The sequence below is a fragment of the Haliaeetus leucocephalus genome, unplaced genomic scaffold (genome assembly GCF_000737465.1).
Source record: "Haliaeetus leucocephalus isolate CR32 unplaced genomic scaffold, Haliaeetus_leucocephalus-4.0 Scaffold712, whole genome shotgun sequence".
Lineage (NCBI taxonomy): Eukaryota > Metazoa > Chordata > Aves > Accipitriformes > Accipitridae > Haliaeetus > Haliaeetus leucocephalus.
The window spans coordinates 4,692,154-4,712,442 of NW_010973148.1; the positions used below are offsets into that span (position 1 = coordinate 4,692,154).

A 20,289-nucleotide genomic window follows, 5' to 3' on the forward strand; every position below is an offset into this window, starting at 1 on the left:
AAAAAACGTTTCTTTTTTCCCCCCCCCCCCCCCCCCCATGCTTCTTGTTCTGTGTTGCTCCTCTCTCTCCTTTCCTCTCCATTTCTCACTGCCAGAGCAGCTGATAAGTTCTGCTCCAAGAAATCCCAACAGCTAAAAATCTTTGAGAATATTTCCAGACTTGCTGTAGCTACTTGAATCTCTGCAGAAAACTAACCAGACCATTGTAAACAGTATTTTCCTGTTTGCTGGAGAAGATTTCCTACTTGCCAGTGATGAGGGGGTACCAACTGTTTTTTTTAAGCCTTGCTATACACAACATTCTACCCTCATTCTAGGGTCAAGCATTTTATGTATGATAGGGACAACTTAGCTGGCTTAGTACAAGTGGGAGTCAAATATGTTAGCAGCAGTGTAATAGACCTTTATATTTTTTCTTTAATTTAGTTAATTAATTAAATGTATTCTACTACAAATCCTTGTTTCTGTTTGCACATGCAATGCAACATTTTAAAATGTGTATTTTTCTAAAAGCTTAACCTTTAACGAAGATTAACCAGCTATTAAGAACTGAAATTACCTATAAAAATGACATACCCAGTTTTCTTCTGCACTGAATAAACATTGTGTGAAAATAAGAATTTTCTTGGTTAATTGCAACTTATTACTACTCTCTTCTTTTTTTTTTTTTTTCCTCTTCCCCCTTCTCCTTCCAGAGGGTGAAAGACTCGATGCTAAAATGAAGAGACTAGAATCAAAATATGCTCCACTACACTTGGTTCCTCTCATTGAAAGACTAGGAACACCCCAGGTAATCTCTCTTATTTGTGTCAGAGGCAAATAAAAAAATTTCTGAGGACTAGAAAGCCTGTCCTTTCACAGGTGCCGATAGCAGTGTCAGAACTTCAACCTGCGCATCCAGCTTGTTCACACAACAGGATTTTTTTTTTTTTTTTCAGATCCATGGATTTTGTAAAGCTGTTAAAGCTCAGAAGTTTAAAACATTTGAGATTGGGTTGGAATTGACATGTTTTGGGGAAAATGTGATACCCCCTCAGTATAAGAGCCAGCCTGGGAGGTCTTAGTGCAAATTCCACCAAAAGCAATCAGTTTTCTTGGGCATGTATATTTTAAAACAATTTATTTCTCTTTCAGCCAGATGATTAGAAACTCTTGGAAAATGAGCTGAGTTGAGCTTTCCTGGAAACCCAATGACCAAAGAGAACGTTCTTGAACTGCCTTTGCAGCTTCAGCACTATTTTCTGTCAGTGTGAGGGGTACATGAATTCCCTGTTAACCTTAGCAGTTTTCAAGTGATTGAGATGTGAATAGTAGAAACTAAGAGCAGAGTGCTCTGAAGCAAAGACTTCAGACTGCTTTTATCATCATGCGTGCTGCAGCTCAGTAGGCGCTGCTGCGCTGTAGGAGAGGGCTCTCAGTGTGATGGCACGAGCTGGGACAAGCCCTAACCAAGCAGTGCCATTTATGGGGTTTGTCTGATCCTGTTTGTGCTGGTTTTGGAGCTTTCCCATCTCTAACAGCAGCAGCCAAGGGAGGTATGCAGAGGAGCGCAGGCAGGAGCTACTGCCTGTACTAGCAGCAGAGTGCTGAACTCTTTGGTTTTGCTTTTTGCCTCCATTCAGGCAAAGAATTCTTTAAATTTCCCTGGGACCAGTCCAGGATAAGCATTACCGCAGTCAGTGTTGCTTAGTACAGCAATGGCCTGTCTGCTTGAAAGGCTTTTACAGTTTTCTCTGAATGCTGTTTCCACTGAACTGAACCCCAAGTTAGCAGCCTCTGACCTCACTTCAAGTCAGGAGATAGTTCTCCTGGAATAAAGCAAGTGAAACTGAAAAATGTGATGGTGTTTTGTTTTGTTTTGTTTTTTAAATAAAGCCTTGTGGTCAAGTGGCTTTTACCAAGATTTTGCGCTTTCTTTCTCTCCACTTTAGCAAATAGCAATTGCAAGGGAAGGGGACTTGCTGACCAAAGAACGCCTCTGCTGCGGCTTGTCCATGTTTGAGGTTATCCTGACGAGGATCCGCTCCTTCCTGGACGATCCCATCTGGCGCGGGCCCCTGCCCAGCAATGGGGTGATGCACGTGGACGAGTGCGTGGAATTCCATCGCCTCTGGAGCGCCATGCAGTTCGTCTACTGCATCCCCGTGGGAACGCACGAGTTCACTGTGGAGTACGTACTGCCAGCTGCCAGCGGTCCACCTGTGGGCAACAGTACTTTGCTTGTCCTCCCTGTAACTGGCAGGGGGGTGCAAAGCGTTAGAATGGAGGGGTTTGTTTGCCCGGCTGTAAGAGCTTAGTGCGAAAACAAGGGAAAGTGCTGCGATCACTGGGAGGGGCTCATAATCCATGAACACAGATATTATTGTCTTTAATGAAAATAGTCCTCTATTTTAAGTATTGCCAGTGTGTAATGAATGATCCCATGACAAACAGGCCCTAGCACGTGTCTTTCAATAGTAGTCAGACCCCTACGGATGCTGAACTTATATGCACCAATGTTCAGCTATTTTATTTATTTCTAACAAATATTTTATTCTCTGAATTAAGAGCAAGAATGAGCACTTGGAAGTTAACATGATTAACATGAGTTAACCAGAAACTGTTGGTCTTGGTTTTGTAATTTTGATAATATCCTTATTTTGAAAAACTGGTGAGCTGTAATGTGCTTTTCACTAAGCAATTATGGAGGCAACAGCATAGGACGTTTCCTTCCTTTCATGTTTGTAGTCCAAAGGAGCAGAGTGGTGTTAAATTCCCACTTTGTTTTCTTTTAAAGTGTTGTTTCCTTTGAAAATGAAATGTAATGCTGCTGGAGTCTAATGGGGAGTAAATGTTTTTGGAGTAACTCTACGTTGTATAAAACTGGGGGGGCTTCTGGTTTTTTAAGCATCCATTTGCATCACTCATCTGGAAAGAGAACTTAATTTACTAGAGATTTTGCAGTGTTTTATAGATTAATGTCTAACATATTCTAGAGTGGTATGTATGTAGTTTAGTATAATGGCTGATGACTGAGCATTTCCTATGGGTATGTTTTTGAAGATTTAGGCAAAACGTGCTTTATGTGGTGTGTTTTCTGTCTCAGGCAGTGCTTTGGAGACGGCTTGCACTGGGCTGGCTGTATGATCATCGTGCTTTTGGGACAGCAGCGTCGCTTTGATGTGTTGGATTTCTGCTACCACCTGTTGAAAGTCCAAAAGCATGATGGCAAAGATGAGGTTATAAAGAATGTGGTGAGTTGAAAACATCTGTTGTGTATTTGCTGTAGTAATAAAGACAACACTAAATCAGAGCCGTTTGTACTCGGATGCAGTGTAGATGCAGCAATCACTTTTCAGAATGAAATGCTGAAAATGAGGGCACCAGGGGTTTTAGGAACAAAAGATTAAGGCATTGGTACTGGAGTTTGAAGACTAGTCAGTAAGAATTCTGATTTCCTGACTACGTGGGATTTTCTTAATGCTTTCCATCTCATATACGTGCATTCGGATTATGACAAGGCTGCTGTACATTTCCCTTTTTTGTACAAAAAGCAGCACTGTCAAAAACCAAAATGCACCTTGGATTTTCACTGGATTAGCAGTGGAAGGGAAACATTCATAACGCTGCTGGGAGAGGTGAGGTAACAGCATTTGCTGCTTTTGTGTCTAAGGCTTTATCATCTCCAAAGCTAATTCCTGTGTGTCTGCTTTTTTGATGTTTGCAGCCTTTGAAGAAAATGGTTGAGAGAATTCGCAAGTTCCAGATTCTGAATGATGAAATAATTGCTATTTTGGACAAGTATTTGAAGTCCGGCGATGGAGAGAGCACACCTGTGGAACATGTGCGCTGCTTCCAGCCACCTATTCATCAGTCCCTTGCCAGCAACTAGACTTCCCACCTAACAATACTTTTTGCACCTGTTTAGGCTAGAAGTATGAGAAAAAAACAACAAAAACCACACCAACAGTTTTAAGGAAAACTCTCATCTGCATTTCTCAGTATGCCTCTGCCATTTGAGTGGTGCACTGTCCTCTTCAGTCTCCAAGCACAGTAACTGTATACAATCCATACTTATTTTTCTAGGCAAAAATTTTATACACTTTGATTAAAAACCTGCGACTGTAAAAGATTTTTGAAATCTCTTTGCATTCCTGTACTGAAGTGGCCATATTAGACTGGACTGGAATAATTTTACATTGAAGGTATCAAAATAATAGCTGTGGAGGATGAGAAACTGGGTTCTGTAGAAAAAAATTTTTTAGAAATCAATTCCTAATTGTTTCTATTAGAGCATTAATTGCTTAATTAGCCTTTATTAAAAAAAAACAAATCAACTATGCTGGTGCTTTGTGAATAATTTTTCTAGTCAGTTGATTATCTTTCTTCTTTGCAAAACTATTCTCTGAGATCAGCAATTATGGAAATGAAGGCTAATTAAGGTGATTGTTTAAAGTGATTTAACATGGAGTGACTGATAGTATTCAGATCTTTCTAAAAGGCAGTAGTTTGACTGATTAGAATGGGGACTGTTTACTTTTTCCTAACGAGAGCTTCTAACACAATTTGTATTTTGGTTGGCGATACATACCCGTGTACCAAAATACATGTTTACAAGTGATATGGAATTCTTGTTTACAAGAATCTTGTCTACAGTGATCAGGTGTAATCTATCCCAGTACGTAAGCTCTAATGATATTAATCATGATTTACTTATGGAAAGTATTTGTTTAATTACACTTACTGTATTATGCAAACACCACATCAGTAAAATTGTTTGTAAAACTTTGCAACTGTAAAAGTTGAATTTTAAAGCAACCTGTTCAGCCAGAAGTAGTAACTCCTGCTTGCTTACTGCAGGATTCTAACACAGCTTTTCAGTTGGTTGTTAGGATCAACCCAAAGCAAACGTGAGTTAAGATGGCTGGAACAGACACAGATAATTACACATTTTACCCAGGATATGGATTCCTGGATATGTTACTTGGTTAGTGTTTCTAACCCATAGTGTGAAACCAAGAATGCATCCCTGTGAGAACCTGTTTTTCTCCCTTCCCGCTTACTAGTTCCAGGTTAGGTTACAGCTCATCTTTTCTCCTGCTCAGCTCTTTTCAGATTTTTCACAGCAACGGAATCGAGTCCCATAATGGGTAGAAATGATGTCTGACAGAGGAGGTATGCAGGACATGAGGAATGTGTGGGTACTGGGGCAGTAGGGAACTGGATTTTGAGGAAAGAAATTAACTGAAATTCCTCAGCAAAACAAAGGATGGAGATTTGCTAGGCAATCTATAAGCAAATTGCCACTACCACAGGTTTTCCTGGGACATCTGTGCTTGAGAGCTGCCATTCTGGAGTGGTCTCTGTTGTGGTGAGAGCACGCACAAGGCATGGGAGACAGAAGTAGGAAATGCTTGTGCTTTGTTATGCTAGCTTGTTGCAGGATTTCTTTTAAAAGGTGCTTAACAGACAGTTTTTTTCAAGAAAAGTTTCTTGTTCTCAGACGACTGACTTCTAGTCAACCAAATGCTTCCTGCTTCAGTTAAGGAAATGAACAACTTCGTTAATTTGTTGAGATAATCATTGGTTTAGGGATCAAGTCTCACACACCTGAGGCTTTGGCTTGGCACTGTGGTACAGAAATGGTTAATTAATAAAGCCTGATTTTTTGTTTAACTATTTAAAAATAACTGATCATGAGGTGAGTAAAGTAAGTTCTAGTTCTTACCAAGTTAACTTTCAGCAGTAAGAGAATTGGTCTCTAACATCTTAAAACTACTAGCATTGATAATTATTTTATGATAATTTTTTTCTGTTTTGTAAGCATTTAAGAGATTTCAGACATTAGTCTTATGAGATGTTTGTTTCCTGTTTTTCAAAGGTAGGTTACTTTTTTTTCCCAGCAGCATTATTAGACTTGATGGGAGCTAAAACCTCTTCACCTGGTGTAACTGCTTCTCCTACCTAAAAGGAAAAATGCAGCAAGGTACACAAAAGGTGTAACTTTTTAATTTTTAATTATTTTCTCATCAAAAACAGTGGATGTGGAGGCCAAAGTGCCTCTCAAAACATAAAGTAAGACTCCCCTGTATGAAATCATAACCTGCTCTTTGGATAGGCTGGTGCTTTAGTACTACAAGTGGCAACCCAGAGTTCAGTGATTCCTTGGCAGTTTGACTTCTTCCCTGCTGCTCCCTGTTACTGTGCTTTGTTGTGTAAGCCTTAGAGTGATGTGTCTGGGTGCTGCTGATGTGATGTCCCTTAAAATTAGGTAGAAGTTCAAATCCCATTCTTCAACTAGAATTTAAAGAACCTTTTTCTTGCTGGACCCCTCCCCCGTGCAATTATGACATATACCAAAGGAAGGCTGCAGAGTTAGTTTCACAGGTGGGAACAGGTTTTTTTGTCCTACTAATAAATTACACTCTTAAAACAGTCAGCACTAAAACTGGCAACTTAGAGCAGTAACTAGTTGTCTCTGTCCCAAATAATTTCTAACCTTCACATCTATGGTAGAAATATTCTTATAAAACCTGTATCACTGATTTTTATTTTCTGCCTTTGCAAGTTTAAATTGCCACCTACCTGCCTCACACCCCTTTTTTAAGCAATGATGTTATGCTCCAATTTTTTGGCCCTTTTTTAAAAACTTTCGTGTCACAGCCAGCGGCTGTGTTACTGCAAACAAAATGGCAATTCTGTGAGTTCAAGCTGTAACACCAAAACCACAGAGCAGCTCTACAGAGCTAGCCAGGGGAGTGTGCTGCAGCAAACAGAACCTGACCTCTTTTGCAGAAAAGGGAGTAGCTCTTTTTGGCTGCTATTAAAGACTCAGATCCTTCCTCCTGCATAGACTGGTGTGGCAGGAGCTACAGCCTCACCTATCCAAGCAGAGCAGAAGCTCCTGCCTTGTTGCTGCTGCCAGCCAGTTACGCTGATTAGGTTAGGTTGAGGGGGTTTTTTTGATGCAAGTCCTGCAAGTTTAGCATACAGCTTTAGTTAAGCAGTATTATCAAAGGATTAGTCTTGCTTGGTTGTAGCTTTCCCTTTCCTCTTTTACAAACTGGGACAAGAGTTGTTACTGCAGCTCCTGTTTTAGTATGTTTACAGTCACTCAGGGCACAAGTACAAAGGATCCAGGTTCACTGCTATCTTTTTACCACCAATGCAGAAATAAAGCCATTTATTTTTGATAAAATTGTCATTAGTGCAATACATCTTAAAACAGAAGAATGTAATGAAAGTATTTACACATAACTTAAGCAACAAAACCAACTGTGGTCTGAGGTCATTTTAGTATTTTTTTAAAGTAAAAATAAGGCAAATAAAAACCCCTTCAGTGTTTTTTATCCAAACTAATTGAACTTAAAAATTAACGATTGTCTACACATACTGTTAAAAAGTACATGATTTTCCAGACAAGCTCAGACACTTCACAGCAGAAAAAAAAATCCAGAGTTACAGAATTGTTCTTAAGTAACATACAGGTATTTTCAGAAGGCTGACAGACTTCCATTTCTCCTGGCTGAGAGACTCTCAGTGGATTGTATTTCACCTAGGCAGGCAGAACTTTCTTCATCATGATTAAAGCAGTCATATGTGCTCAGCAAAGTACCATTTGCTGCTCTATCATCTTTGCGCAAAGAAAGGGGCAGATTTGCTAGGGTGAAATTAACATCTTTGAAGGCATGCAATAAAAAGATCCCCACAATAATAGTCAGGAAGCCACTGAAGGTGCCAATAATGTCATCAGCCTCCATGTGTTGCCATTCCTTGAAAAGGATGGCAGAACAAGTTAAAACAGATGTTGTAAATATTACATAGTATATTGGAGTCACTATCGAAGTGTTGAATATATCCAGAGCCCTGTTTAAATAGTTGATCTGCGTGCTCACACAGACAATAAGGCTTAGCAGCAGAATCCAAGACAAGGGATGTTTCAGCACTGGTTTTCCTGCAAAAAGTTCCTTTATAGCAATGCCCAAACCTTTTACACAGGAGACTGATAATGCTCCAATTACAGAGCAAATTGTTATGTACACAAGAATGTTGGTCTGTCCATGGCGAGGTCCCACCACAAATATTAGAATTAAAGACACAATGACAACAAGAGTTGCGAAGACCACAAAACCTGTGGTTGGGGAGGAAAAAAAAAAAAATCTTGTTATTTATGTACATTACCAAAAGCATCTTAGAGGTACTGAGAAAACACTAACAATACAATTGGCTCAGCTTTTAACAGAACAGTTCAGGATGTTTCTCGTTACTCCTCCAACATCAAAGTTAAAACAATTTTAGAGTGAGCTAGCTAAAACAAAGAATCAAACTCAGGCATGTTGTATTACCTTTATCAGTCCATCAGCAAGATGACTACAGGATTAGATTGCTGTATTGCCTTACACGCAGACACTACTGGATACAGGCTTCTGTCCGAATGCTGTTTAGGGCAGTTATGTTTTGGCAGGCTGCAACTTTCATCAGCGGATTTCCAATAATCAGGTCATTCCTTAAGATCAGCTTTTTAATCTCTGTGCTGGCTATTTCCCCGTGTTTCAAATGGGATTTGTCTTTGCATATATAGTATTTTGCAGATGTGTATTTGCAAGTGCCTCATCTTCCATGTAAGCGTAGGAGCTAGTCTCCAGGATTACACTTCTCAGACACTTGCCATAGCACCTACTTATGTCATTTTAAGGATAGCTCAAAGTTGGACTTAGAGACTGATGCACTTCAGTCAAAATTTACAGAAGCTGTGTTTATTCAGCTGTGTTGCTGCATTTGTTTAAACTGCCATCTCAGTGGTTCACATGAAGACACCTTGTTCGAGGCCAGACAAGTTCACTGGCATCATGCAAAGCTGCTTGTGGAATTATGTCACAGAACTCAAGTATCTATTTCATTCTGACAACATGAAGCAGACACGGGCTATCTTCCTGGAACTTGAAAGCAGCAGTAATGAAACTATAATAAAGAAATGATGGGCTACAGACATATAAAGACAGCATTTTTCTTACCCGGATCACCTAGTTTGTGGGACATTTCATTCAAAGTTTCTACTTCCTCCTCTTGTGGAGCATGAATTACCATCACAGTTGATCCCAGTATACTTAGCAAACACCCTATTTTTCCATGTAGATTAAGTTTTTCATTTAAAAAGAAGGATGACAGAATGGCACTAAGAAGAAAAAAAGGCACCAGCAAACATGGAATTAGTAATAACTCATTCATTTGCTCATCAACTTACACCTTGCTTTCACTGTACAGGTCACTAGCATACACGGTGTGCAGCTTTTGGTGAGCAGGAACATTATTAATGTCCATAAATCAGTTACGGTAAATCTACTAATTAGGCATTTACTTAAAATAGCTACCTAGTTGATATTTCTATCTCAACATACTTGCTATGCACAGGACTACCTGTTACTATTTGGCATCTTTCCCCAGAACCCCTTTTTTATGCTGCCTCCCCAAAACTTCTATCTAAGCACTTGTAAAAATTTTTAAAAGACAAAAATCTTAACTCTAATTAGGAATTAAAATACTATGTTGTATACAACATGTTTTTGAAATGCAGAAGATGATAGCTTTTCACAGATCAAGGTGTGTAGATGCATTGCTAGAACCCTTTTAGAGCATAGTTGCTTCACATTTGGAGAAACTTACAAGTTACTCCTGAGGTTTATAAGCACACTTTATGTATAGTTAAGAACAAACCACATTTATTACAGCATAATTCAGTGACACATTTCTAAATAACTATTTTACTTCTCTCTCCAAAACCACACTGCTGTTGGTGTTTCTTACCTTACAAGAACACTGAGAGCTCCTAAAGGAGTCACTAACGTAGCTGGTGCAAAAGCATAGGCAGCAAAGTTAGCTACTTCGCCAGCTCCCACTGCAGAGTAATAACAGTAATAAAAAAAAGGAGTTAAGCTGTCTTACGCAACAAACCTGTGAATCAGTGCAAGTGTTCTTGTAGACACAAACATGCAGTAAGGAAACAATGGAAAATTCTAATTATAGCATTCAGCTAACAGTACTAGCAGAATACAAACCCCCCATTACTATATCTTAAAAACAGGCTGGGGGACTACAACGGGTATTAAAATTAATTGAGCCAAATTAGAAGGTGTTTTATTTTGGTGTCTATGTTATAGCTCCCCAGCCTGCCAACGTTGAGTCATGAACTTCTGCATGGAGAAATCTGCAATAGCAGGATACAGGGCAATGCATACATTAAGCCATAGTTACCTGAGCACAGCCAATAAGTCCAGAGTTTAAGCAATGAAAAAACCCCAAAGTTCAGAAAACAGACATCATCCCAAAATATGCTTCCCTCTAAATAATCTTGTATATCTAAGCACTTCTCTGCTAAGACAAAAACCAGAACACATGTGCTAGCAAAGAGATACAGAAGTCTAAAGTCTGCCTAGTTCCACTGCCCAAAGAGGAAAATAAAGTTAAGGAAAGAATTTGTAGTGAGAGATGTTGTATTAAAATCATCAGAGCTATGCCCATCAAATCACCAGACAGCAAGAATCCCCATCTTGCTCACATTTTGTAACCATTGCTGCCATCTGTGGCACAGTCATTTAATGAAATTATATAAAGCAGATTATATTTTTGATACTTACTTGAAAGAAGTCCAGCCCACCACAGCCACTCCTTAAGGTATGCATGACCACCTTGACCTGAAATTGAAAGAATGTTTACTACTCCACTAAAAACATACATCAAACAGTAAGCCCTGTCACCAATGACATCACCAGAATAATTTTTGCAGCCCATGCCCTTAAAAATATGGGCAATCTTTATAGTTAGAGGGGTTGAAATACAATCTTCAAATTTCTGATGTGCATATGCCTCCTATAGTCTACTTTGAAAACTACTTATTTTATTTCTTTTGTATTAGAAATGGTACTGATGACCATATCTGCACTGCCCTGAAAAACAGTTCTTTCAACTCACTGTAATGACAGGAAAAGCCAAGTTTTGTATTCTTATGAGAATGCTACTTTGTGGAAATCCTGTGTGGTTTATGTGGTTGAAAACGTATGAAATGTAGTCACACTTTCCCATTGCAAATCAGGGAGCATGAATTACTTATCTCGAGATCAACCATCTTTTAGAAGCAGAGATGACAGGTACCAAATTAAAAATATTCAGATTCAACCCTCTGAATCATCTGAGGATGCTGCAACCATCCTATCTGAATCTATTACCTTCTATTTTAAAACCATTGCCCCTTGTCCTGTCACTACAGGCCCTGGTAAAAAGTCTCTCTCCGTCTTTCTTTTAAGCTTCCCCTAAGTATTGAAAGGCTGCTACAAGGTCTCCCCAGAGCCTTGCCTCCTCCAGGCTGAACAACCCCAACTGTCTCAACATTTCCTTATAGGAGGTGTTCCATCCCTCTGATCAGTTTTGCGGCCCTCCTCTGGACATGCTTGAGCAGGTGTCTTTCTTGTGCTAGAGACCCCAGAGCTGGACGCAGTACTCCTGGTGCGCTCTCACCAGAGTGGAGCACAGGGGGAGAATCACCTCTCTCAACCTGCTGGCCACACTGCTTTTGATGCAGCCCAGGATATGGTTGGCTTTCTGGGCTACAAGCACACGTTGCCAGCTCATGTCCAATTTTTCATCCACCAGTATTCCCCAAGTCCTTCTCCACAGGGCTGCTCTTAATCCCTTCATCCCTCAGCCTGTATTTGTGCTTGGGATTGCCCCAACCCAGGTGCAGGACCTTACACTTGGCCTTGTTGAACTTCACGAGGTTTGCACAGGCCCACTCCTCAAGCTGTCAAGGTCCCTCTGGATGACATCCCTTCCTTCTGGCAAATCAACTGCCCCACTCAGCTTGGTGTCACCTGCAAACTTGCTGAGGGTGCACTCGATCCCACTGTCTATGTCACTGCTGAAGATATTAAATAGTACTGGTTCCAGTATGAACCCTTGGGGAACACATTTGTTACATGCGATCACTACATGTGATTTTTAGTTTTCTAAAACAATCTCCTGACACTCAAATGCAGTTAACATTCTCCTAAATTCACTCATTCAGGAGCATAGATGTAGTTAAGAGTGCTGGTTCCAAGTTCAATTTGCAAGTACAATTCAGATTTAACTGACACACAAACTAAGTGTTCAGCAAGTGTCCCTAGAGGGCATTACGCACAAATTAAATAGTATATATCACACACAGTTAGATGTATCTTGACACCAGAGAAAAAACACATCAGCTGTATGTTTTAGGTTTCATATACCTGTAACAAAGAAAGTCAAAACAAGATCATAAGTTTAGTAATTTTCTGTTAAACAGCAAAACTTAAATGTCAGCAAGTTTCTTAAACATGTATTTACCTGCTCTCATGGAGCCTTTCCTAGCTAACCGGAGAAGGCCTTTCTTTTTCAGGATGAAACTTCCTCCGATGAAAATGCTGGAACTCATAGCCAACACCAGACCAATACAGAAGTCATATCTCCCACGAGTTTGGCTCATCTCGTAAACTACTAAAGACTGTCACATTGATCAATGAACAGCAGAACTTCTGTTACTCAACACAAGATGAAGCAACACTGAAACCTGAGCAAAATAAACACATCAGAATTAAGTTGTCAGAAATACATACTGTATAGAAAAATCCTCAACAGCTCATGTGAGTGGTTCTCCTGTGAATGGTCTCTGCTATGAGTGTTTTAAAAAAAAAAAAAAAAAAGGAAGTTTTTGAAGCCTGTGTAAGCTTGAACCATGGATGAGTGACTAACAAGTCTGAACACGCAGAAGGAAGGGCTTCTGACCTGGCATATAAAAACTGAAATCTGAACAAATAAAACTTCTTTGAAAAAGGTTAAGGAAAACTTAAAGATGTGTGATTTATTTTTCTTTTCATTAAGTACACCGATCTATGTCTGGCACACCATGTAATTGATGATACTGATCAAACAATTACTTACATTGAAATCAGTCTGTAAGAGAGTTTGAGAACAGCCACAGCATTTCTTCCATATGAACTCACTAGAAAAATGAAAGAGAAGATTAAAATGGGTGTTTAATCATATAGTAATTTCCTGAACACAAACTTGAGATGTATGCACATGCACTTATCCTCTAACAACCAGGGAAATCTGGAACAAGAAGCAAGGCATCTGTTTGTTGATATATTTTAAAAAGAGTTTCCCATACCTGTATGAGGAATCTTTTCAGCTTAGCTACAATAACTATTAAGAGTGTACAGTTTAAAAGCTTTCACCTAGCCTAAGACTCCAAATTTAGTTAGGTAAGACCTTCAACAACAGCTTAGCAGAAGATGGCAATTTTTAGGCTAGAAGTCAAAGATTTTACATATTCAACCTCCAGCTTAACAAGAATATTTATTTCAGTGCATCTTTTCTCCTGTTACAAGCTGCAATGAGGATATCCTGGGTTCCATCTAACACACAAGATTTTGAATTTAAGGTATCTCTATAAATAACTTTTAAACTGGAGAAAAAAAGCTCAAAGTACTTTCAGGGTGATTAAACCTCTCTGTAGTATGAAGGGAAATTAAAACTATTTTTAGGCTTTGATTTCAAGACAACTGATAATTATGACAGCACAGAGAACTGCTCTAAAGGAAGAAAACAGCCATAGATAAAACAATTTTTATTTCCTGGGAACACCAATCACAGGTGTGCCAAGACTAGCATTTAGTTCCCTGAGCAGTTATTTTCCAGATGTTCAGAAGCATGGCATATGATGTAAGTTGCATTAACAAGCTTTTGATTTAAAAGTAAAAAGGGGGAAAGAAGAGCAGAGAATAAAATGTCTCCATTTCAGTGCTTACTGGAATCTGAATTCCACAGCTTTAATGTTGAGATACAGCAGCAGCTTCCTCAAGCAGGAATACAATGCTGGTGTCAAGGCACTGCAGCATCAAGCACCCTCTTTTATGCCCAGGCAGAGATGGACACACCCACAGGGAGTCCAGGACAAGATAAAATCATATTCCGATCTGCCATGCCAGTTCACAGTTCCGATTCCTGCACCTGTTTCTTCAAAACCCATTTTCTTCCAAAACTACCTTTGCCTGTACGTTCTCGCTTCCAACTTTTATTAATTTGCTACACCCCTAGGAAAAACCTAGCAGAGAGCTCCAGGTAGGTTAACATTAAAACTGAACACAGATCCTCTTACTTGCATCCAGTTAGGCTGTGGAAAAAGTATAGGAACACAGTCCCATTTAATAAGCACTCAACATGGCACTATTCAAAATGGTGCAAGATCCACAGTTCAAAATTCTCAAATCCTCTTCCCTTAATCCTTGCATAATAATTTTTAATATCTTATTTTGTAGAAAAAAATTAAGTAAATGAACTGCAAGGCTCTGCTTTCATTTTCTAGCAACTTTTAAAAATAAACTTAAGTAGATTCTTGCATGACACAAAATCACCTATCAAGCAAAACCAAAAAAGACAAATCATTAGTGCGGGAGACAGACCAGAACAAGCCATCTCACTAACTGCATCAAATATTTCTCTGGTTTTGAATTCAAAGCAAGACTTTCAGTCCCCTGAAGAATAAAGGCATTTTTCAAAGCAAGGAAAAGACATCAAGAGACTTTTGCGACTGTTCTCTCTACTGCCTTTTCTAGCAGTAATAAGTCATGCTGTTCAGGTAATCAAGTTAAGAGTATTCTTCTAGCTCCAGCTGGTGCAAAATGCGATACTGGCATAGCATCACCTGGGGGTGGGGAGCTTCTGTTGCTGAGCTTTTCTACTCTGCCAGTGTTTTCAACAATTGCTACGCTAGTTATATTACTAATGGGAATATTTTTACTAGTGTAGCTTTTGACTAAAACAGAACTCACCATACTGGCAAAACCACTTTTTTCTTCTCTCCCTGGCTTGCATAGCTTCATCTACACGAAAACATTTCTGACAGAGGTAAAGAGCATCAGTTAGTCCCATCCTGACATCTTCCACCCATTGCATTTCAGAGACAAGGGAAGAAGCACAGGGTGCTTTTCTTTGGAGTAGAGGAAGAATTTGATTGCAGAAGAATGAGGAAAACTTGCGAGCTAACAGGTAATTTTCTGAACTTAGACTTAAAACACCCTAAGGATGCCACACTTCAAAACTAGTAGCTCTACTCTCCCCCATGTCCCAAATACATTAAAGAGTTTTTGATTCCCTGTCAACCACTGTTAGTCTTGTAAACGACTCAAATCTTAACCACTTCTTCACATATATTACTGCTAGCTCTTTTTGCCAAGTTTATTTGTCCTCACAGACATGGTCAGTCACACTTCTGCTTAGGCTGGACTGCCATACTTCCATCTAAGGTTTATACAGATGTCTACATGCGCTGACCATTTCTGCCACACAGTCAAGGTGAACCCAACTTCTTTCTGAAGAGATTTAGTTCACTTTGCATACAGCGCAGATACAATTCGCATGTGTAGAACTGACACGTATAGCTGCAAAGTCAAAGCAATAGCAGGCACATGAAGTTCTACACTCAGGAGATCAGTAGTAAAGACTTAGTAAAAGAAGAGGAACTACCGTGTCCTCATAAATATCATCAAGAAAAATCATTATCATTGGAAATAAGAAAATGCCATGAAATGAGCAGTTTCTGGAATAAATACTCCTCTCCCGTTTCAGCTTTGGGACATGCCAAAGCTGTCCCATTCCAGCAGGCAGGGCCACTACTAAGTTATAAACAGGAGAGAAGCCAGAAAATGTAGGAGTTAAAGCTGGCAGTGGTGTTAGTTGTATTTGGTGTAGCTCTACAAAGGTTCTTTAATCAAGTTCACAGCTGATTTTAACACAGAGATCATTTCAACCATCCAAGACTAGCAGTTTCATGGAGGAATACTAGTTTGCTGCTCTGATTTCAGAGATGTAATGAGGGGATGAGACCTTCCTATCCACAGAAGCGACAACATTTACAATGCCTGTAAGAACCACACATTTATGAACTGCCTGTGGATCTTCTAGTATCATGAGTCATAATTCTCAGCATGCAACAGTGCAATGACAGACAACACAGGGAACATATACTGAGTTTGAAGGTTATCAGACAGGGAGAGGCAGAGAAAAAGCTTTCTGAAAAAAAAAACCAAAACCCCAAACCTGCAGGACATAAGCAAGGCCAGATTAGCCTCAAAGTTTGTTTGCTTATTTTTAAGATGTAACCAAGAAATAGCAAATGCTGGCAAGATACAGACTCTCTGGTCTAAAACACAAGGAAACACTTCTTTGTCTCTTTGCTCAAAAGTCCTTTTCTCCCCAAAGCAGCATACACACAGCACTCAAAAGATGTTATGTATTTATTGTAACAAACAAGCTATCTAAATATTCAGAAACACTAAAAGTGGTATCATGAGATGAAATAATATTTTACATTTAAAAGCAGATAAGCATAAGTATGAGGGAGTTATCAGCCAAAGAAAATTATCACCACTTCCCAAGTTGTACATTGTATGGAAGCAATAATTATAGTCAGTAAAAGTAAACAGGGTGTTTGCCATCAGCCCTCAAGAGTTCAGTAGACAGTCTTTTTTCCTAGAAGTAATCTAAATACATGTTAAAATATTTAAATGCTAGCATTCGCAATTTTCTCATCTAAAACCTGTGAAAAAGATGTCACTAAACTAAAAAGGACCTTAACAAGCCGTTTACTTCAACCCTTTGCCATGTATAGCATCATTCACTGCTGCTCCTCATCACAGATAATTCAGCCAAGCTTCTCCCAGGAAATAGTTACAAAGGAAACCTCACAAACACCGCAGCCGTGCTTTGATGCTGTTAGGGACTCTCATTATCTAATGATCTTCATCTAGATCTTCACTTTGACTACCAAAGCCCGTTATGTTTGTACACTCTGGAATTGGAAAAGATACAAATCCCTTTATCTTGGCACCCACATCTTAACATTACCCTGCAAGTTAGGTGCTTGGTACCTCCTGCTGTGCCACCCTCTGGGCCCTTTCCCAATAGTCCACAGGTTTTTTTATGAAGCTCCCAAAGCTGCATACAGTACTTTAGCTGAATTATTACTTCTGCAACACTGTGGAAGACTATACTTTCTTTCATACAACCCCAAACGGGTGGTTTTCTTAGCCCTTCCTGAGCAGGCATCTACTGTTGACTCCTCATCTTCTCTATTAGTATAACCTCTACATTTTCTTCCTATAGAACTACTGTTCTCTAAACTGTCTTTGTATAGTAATTTATTCCTGCCTGGGTGTAATAACTTTCATTTACACCTACAAAAAGCATCTCTTTTTTTCAGAAATGTTTCCTGAAAATATTCATCTGCGTTTACACACTGGCAACCCTTCCATGCTCAATGCCATTATTTCTTCGTCCTGTCAGCCAGATCACTAATACTAAACAGTGCAAGATTCAGACATGATTCACATGGAAAGATTTTTAAACAAAGGTCTGTTTTGACAAGACATTAGTAATAGTTACTCCAGGTACAGCCATTCAGCATCTTTTGAACTGTTCTGTGGTATTTTATTTTCAATTCTGCTTACTTAGAAGAGCTCCATGAGAAGTTTTATGTTTCTAAGGCTGAAATAGCACCTATTTAATGCCCTCCTAGCCATAAAGCTTTTCATGGAAAAAAAAAGGGGTTGAAACAACAAGTTGCTTTTAACAAATACACATTGACTATTATGTGTCACATTGACTATTATGTGTTCCCTTCTTCCTTTCCATGGGCATAAAACCACAGGAAGCAGAAACACTCCCTAACAACAAAAATGCAAATGTTCAGCGATGAGTCTTTCAAAGGCTCATTATACATACCAATTTTGTTCCAAAATCCAGAGGCATTCGCTTCTTAAATATTTCAATGTTAGGTTTCTAAAATATAAGTTAAAAATAATATTAATTAGCATTTTAAGAATTCAGCTAAAAAAACTATGTCCATCATTTCAAGTTAATCTCATTTTCATGCATGACACATAAGACCGTACAATGCCTCATCTATGCTTTAAAAAGGGACAGGATTTTTGTTCTGAAAACACCTAAATAACAAAGTAGTGTGATTTTAAATTTCATCTTCCTTGGGTATGGCTCACCTGAAGCGTTACAGTTATTTCATCCCTCTGCGTTTCACTTATCAAAGAAACTAACTTGCCATCTAAGCTATTGTTTCGCAGGTAACATGCTAAAGTTGAACTGAAATACTATCCAAGTCCTTTCGGTTTTGTTCCATAACTTAAGTGCTAAGCACTTTTATTACAAAAACTAAGGTAAAGTTTTAATTATTGTCTTTGGTACAGTGAGTTTTTAGAGGATGTTTATATACAGAACTCCAGGGCAGCAGGGAATATGAACACAGAAGTATTCTCAGTAAGATTACCAAAATCCCCAAAACATAGCTAACTCTTTAATCTAAGTCTTCTTCCTCACTTATGTTCTGTCCACTCATGAACATCTTTCAAACAGCAGTATAGAGAGAACACTGAAAGGACAGATAGAACATAGCATTAAGATAAAAGAGCTGCTGGTTCCAAACTTACTCGCACGGATCTTTGAAAGGCCAAGATGCATGCATACAGTACCTAAAGATTCTGTATACATGATTTAGGAAAGAGTACCTCCGATTTTGCACTGTAAGTCTGCCCAATACAGATATAGTCTTCCAGCTTTGTCAAAGTTAAATGAGTTGGCAAACTTACACATATAATTATTTACATATCACATAGGCAAGGAAAAAAAAGTATTTGTTTATAATGTTACATATATGCATATATATAACATTAGAGGCACTAGCACAAGTACTCAGAAAGCAAAACTTACGTTAACAGTTCTACAGTTGCCTATTTTAAAAGTTTTAGTTAAACTGTGGGGAAACTTATCCTTTATAGCAGATTTCTATTAATAAAGCAAAAGCAACAAGTATTCCATTTTAAGAAACTGGGAGAAAACAAGAAAAATGCCACACTAAAAATTTTTTTACATCTTATTTGCTATTTGTAGTTAGTCTTTTCTATAAAAAGAATGACCTTCAATTAAAGCATTTTCACATTAAAAAGTATCTTCACTAAAAGAGAGTGCTATTCATTAACTAAATGCAAAGTACAGACAGTGCTTTATAGCTGATACTGCATTGACTGTATTTCGTACAAGTCTATTTTGATAGACTCAAGATAAGAGTAGATGATATGACTTGGTTCATCTTTGCTGTACCTAGTACACTAGGTCTGCTCTCAGTAGGATGAGTCATCAGCACAGGTTCACTTAAGTTCTACCTTTAGTATTTAAGATGGGCAGTTTCAAATTTAAGCTCACTCAATACGTTAAAAGTCAAATCCAGACATTAGTCATTGTTTTTCCTTTGACATCACTGATAATCTCTTATAAACTGCTTTCTATTTGCTAGGATTTTACCCTGAGAATTAATAACTAACGAAAGCAGAACTGGTGCGACACTGAATTCCAAATACAACAATACTGATGAAAACTTACGCAATAATTTCCTATCAACGAACTTGTTACCCTTCAGGGTAACAACCCCTAACTGTATAAAACGAGGCACATCAAAAGCATTCAGAAATAGCCATGATGACTTACATTTATTTTAATCAAAAATAACGTTAAAGATATTGCTGGAAAATGGACAAAGTTGACTGGTTGAAAAAGAAAAGCTCAGAAAAAGAATCAGGGACTAAAGAGTCAGACCCAGCCTGTATCTCCACAGCATGAGCATGAACACAAATCATCATTCTGAACTACAATGCAAAATCGAAATTATTTTTTTCCACCTCAAGCTAAAGGGCTTGCCGGGGCTCTGACCTTCCGCGGAAGCAGATCTGGAACGAAGCTGCGCAACCCTCAAACTCGGCTGAACTCAACCCTGAGCCAAACTGGTTTAGCTCCCTGATGAACAGCAGCGCACGCTCCATTAAGAAGCACGCAGCTCCAGCAGAACTAGCACACTGTAACTTCCCGGTTCTGTCCAGTTAGGGAACCTAACAAACACACCCAGGTTTATTTTATTTTTTTTTTTAACCTCGGCCTCCCGAGCCCGAACCACAGCAAGCTTCCCACGACGGGGAAACCAACACGGCGAAGGTCTCCCCGGCCCTCCGCAGCCAGCTTCCAACGCCCGGAGCCGCCGCCACCCGCCCGGAAGAAGCCCGGTTCGCCCCGGCCTGCTCGTTCCTCACCCGCAGCGCCCAACGCCGAGGACCTTGCGCGGCTCAGGGGGCGGGAGCCGAAGCGGGGAGAGGGACACCCGGGCACCGGCGCTCCCGAGGCGGCATCGGGAAGGCAGGCAGGAGCCGGAACAGCCGGGGCCCCGCGGGCGGCGGGGCC

The 20,289-nt window shown here is 39.4% G+C and overlaps 2 protein-coding genes across 5 annotated transcripts in view; one reads left to right on the forward strand and one right to left on the reverse strand.

The window, feature by feature from the left end:
* Window positions 1–4,308, forward strand: part of CYFIP1 (cytoplasmic FMR1 interacting protein 1) — an 89,017-nt gene extending 84,709 nt beyond the window's left edge. For all 3 annotated transcript variants that reach the window (XM_010580463.1, XM_010580464.1, XM_010580462.1), the window contains 4 exons: window positions 696–790; window positions 1,932–2,170; window positions 3,086–3,233; window positions 3,707–4,308. In XM_010580463.1, the coding sequence (XP_010578765.1) occupies window positions 696–790; window positions 1,932–2,170; window positions 3,086–3,233; window positions 3,707–3,871 (647 nt within the window). In that variant the 3' untranslated portion in view covers window positions 3,872–4,308. The remainder of the gene's footprint in view (window positions 1–695; window positions 791–1,931; window positions 2,171–3,085; window positions 3,234–3,706) is intronic.
* Window positions 4,309–7,161: 2,853 nt separating this feature from the next.
* NIPA2 (non imprinted in Prader-Willi/Angelman syndrome 2) lies at window positions 7,162–20,268 on the reverse strand. 2 transcript variants are annotated; one of them, XM_010580466.1, is made up of 8 exons: window positions 20,142–20,268; window positions 17,773–17,829; window positions 12,931–12,991; window positions 12,337–12,559; window positions 10,614–10,670; window positions 9,784–9,874; window positions 8,994–9,154; window positions 7,162–8,110 (listed from the first exon to the last, which is right to left on the reverse strand). In XM_010580466.1, exons 4-8 carry the CDS (start codon window positions 12,473–12,475, stop codon window positions 7,473–7,475), a joined length of 1,086 nt encoding a protein of 361 aa, XP_010578768.1. In that variant the 5' UTR covers window positions 12,476–12,559; window positions 12,931–12,991; window positions 17,773–17,829; window positions 20,142–20,268; the 3' UTR covers window positions 7,162–7,472. The 2 variants fall into 2 exon arrangements, with proteins under 2 accessions (XP_010578768.1, XP_010578769.1); XM_010580467.1 differs by lacking the exon at window positions 20,142–20,268 and adding an exon at window positions 19,768–20,090.
* Between the last annotated feature and the right edge of the window lie 21 nt (window positions 20,269–20,289).